The sequence below is a fragment of the Sinocyclocheilus rhinocerous genome, unplaced genomic scaffold, assembly GCF_001515625.1.
Source record: "Sinocyclocheilus rhinocerous isolate Xijiao unplaced genomic scaffold, SAMN03320098_v1.1 scaffold480, whole genome shotgun sequence".
In the NCBI taxonomy this organism is placed as follows: domain Eukaryota; kingdom Metazoa; phylum Chordata; class Actinopteri; order Cypriniformes; family Cyprinidae; genus Sinocyclocheilus; species Sinocyclocheilus rhinocerous.
Window position 1 is genome coordinate 1,643,767 of NW_015655401.1, and position 2,113 is coordinate 1,645,879.

At 32.9% G+C, this 2,113-nt stretch overlaps 1 protein-coding gene across 1 annotated transcript in view; it reads left to right on the top strand.

Moving 5' to 3' along the window:
- The window catches only part of LOC107718130 (major facilitator superfamily domain-containing protein 12-like), a 12,508-nt gene extending 10,440 nt beyond the window's left edge, over positions 1–2,068 (top strand). The window contains exon 10 of the mRNA XM_016525109.1: positions 1,029–2,068. Coding sequence (XP_016380595.1) covers positions 1,029–1,105 — 77 coding nt within the window. The 3' untranslated portion in view covers positions 1,106–2,068. The remainder of the gene's footprint in view (positions 1–1,028) is intronic.
- Positions 2,069–2,113: the final 45 nt, after the last annotated feature.

Here is a 2,113-nt window from a genome sequence, read left to right on the forward strand (position 1 = left end):
CAATCAGCTTGTAACACTCCAAAGAGAAAGGAAAACTTGAAATCGCATCATATGACCCCTTTAAGGGTGAGGGCCACATGTCAGCATCTGAAATTACAATCAGAAATCTGAACTAAATGATTTTCTCCACATAAAACCAATCAGAAACCTCAATCATCCACCTTTAATTTAAAGGGGTCAAAATCATGAGGCAAATTTTCCTTAATGTTTTGAGATGATGGATTGTAAAAAATTTCAGGCTGCATTATGGTAAATTCATATAAACCGGATTTATTCTAAACATTTTATTCTAAATACTTTGATGCAGTTATTCTAAGCACATCTGTTAAAAACCCCAGAAGAACTAATGATAAAATGTGGGGAAGTTTGCCAAACCTTGTGCTTTTGAAGGTGAAGAAGGTGGAAAATGGTCATGATAAACTAAATTATGACATTGTTATATTATGTGAATTGTTCATAATAAAAAAATATGACCCCTTTAAAAGTGGCTTATTTATTTTTTTCAGATAATAAAAGGTTGATTCCATAGGTTTAAACTAAATTTTAAACTACCATTCAAAAGTTTAGGGTCAGTCATATTTATTGTGAAATATTACAGTTGACTGTTTTCTATTTTAATATGTTAAAATGTAATTTATTCCTGTGATGACAAAGCTGAATTTTCGGCAGTCATTACTTCAGTCTTCAGTGTCACGTGATCCTTCAGAAATCATTCTAATACGCTGATTTGCTGCTCAAGAAATGTTTCTTATTATTATCATCAGTGCTGTAAACAATTGTACTACTTAGTAGTTGTACATTGTAATTGTATTTTTTTCAATATTCATTGATGAATAGAAAACTCAAAACAGCAGCATTTAAAAAAAAAAAAATAGAAATCTTTTGTAACAATATAAATATCTTTACTATCAATTTAATGTGCCCTTGCTGAATAAGAAAAAATTTCATACTGACCCCAAACCTTTGAACGATGGTATACTGCACATGAATTTGTACATGTAATATCTAATGTTTGTATTGTCTTGCAGATCTGCCTGAGGTGACTGGCCTTATGGGGAGTGATAGAGAGGACTCCGAGAGCTCTGAGCAGCCGTCAGTCGACTGAACACGCAGCAGCTGCAGAGATTCGTCCCTTCTGATGCAGAGAGCTTTTGGTTGACACTTACATCACAGTGGTGAAGGTTAGAATTCAAATCAGGTTTTGGTTCAGAATTATCTTTCACACAGGCCAGTATTTGCTATAGGGCGGCCACATCTTGACACACGAGAGAATTTCACTGAGACCCAAAGATGTGAATTTTTAGACCTGATTAGTTGATAACACTCATGTGTTTTATTGTGGCTTCTCACTTCATAGTTCTCACATAAACCACCATAGACAGACACTTTTTTTCTGAAGGGACTATTTTTCTTATGCACATTTTTTTATGTTTATCATTTGCTGTTTGTTTTTATTTGATTATAAATTTAGTTCAGTTTTTTTAAATCAAATCCATAAAAATAAGGGAATTTATTTAAGGACTCTGCAAAACTATTGACGTTATCATGAAGTTAATGCAAGATGCACATGTTATGATGGATGCAGCATTTTAGATTATATTAATGAATCCATCTTAACTGTTTCATAAGGGAATTCATGAAAAGGGAAGAATTGCTATTTTAAAGCCATGTTTTGTCATTTCGAGGCATATTTTCAGCTCTGAGATACATAGGTTATCACTGTTAGGGACCAGAGTGTCAACGATGAGCATTTTTCCTTTTAGATGCATAATTATGTTTTCATATGTAAGACATTTGTGTCTGACATGTTTTCTGTTCATACAAGTGAACAGAATAAATGTTCTTTATGAACAGACATTTCTGTATCTAGATGTGATACATTGTAACCTGTCTTTGTAACTAGTTACTGATTAGCAGGAATGCAGTGTCAGTGTGAGTAGTTTCAACATCTGGTCAGCTGATCCAGTGACCATGTGATGCTCAAGACTTTTAACACTAAAAATAAACCATAAAGGCTGACTCTCAAATGTAACTGGAATTAATTAAATAGTAAACTGTAGTGGAATCAATCAACAAAAAGCATTGTTTGTAAAATACAATTGCATTTTATTTT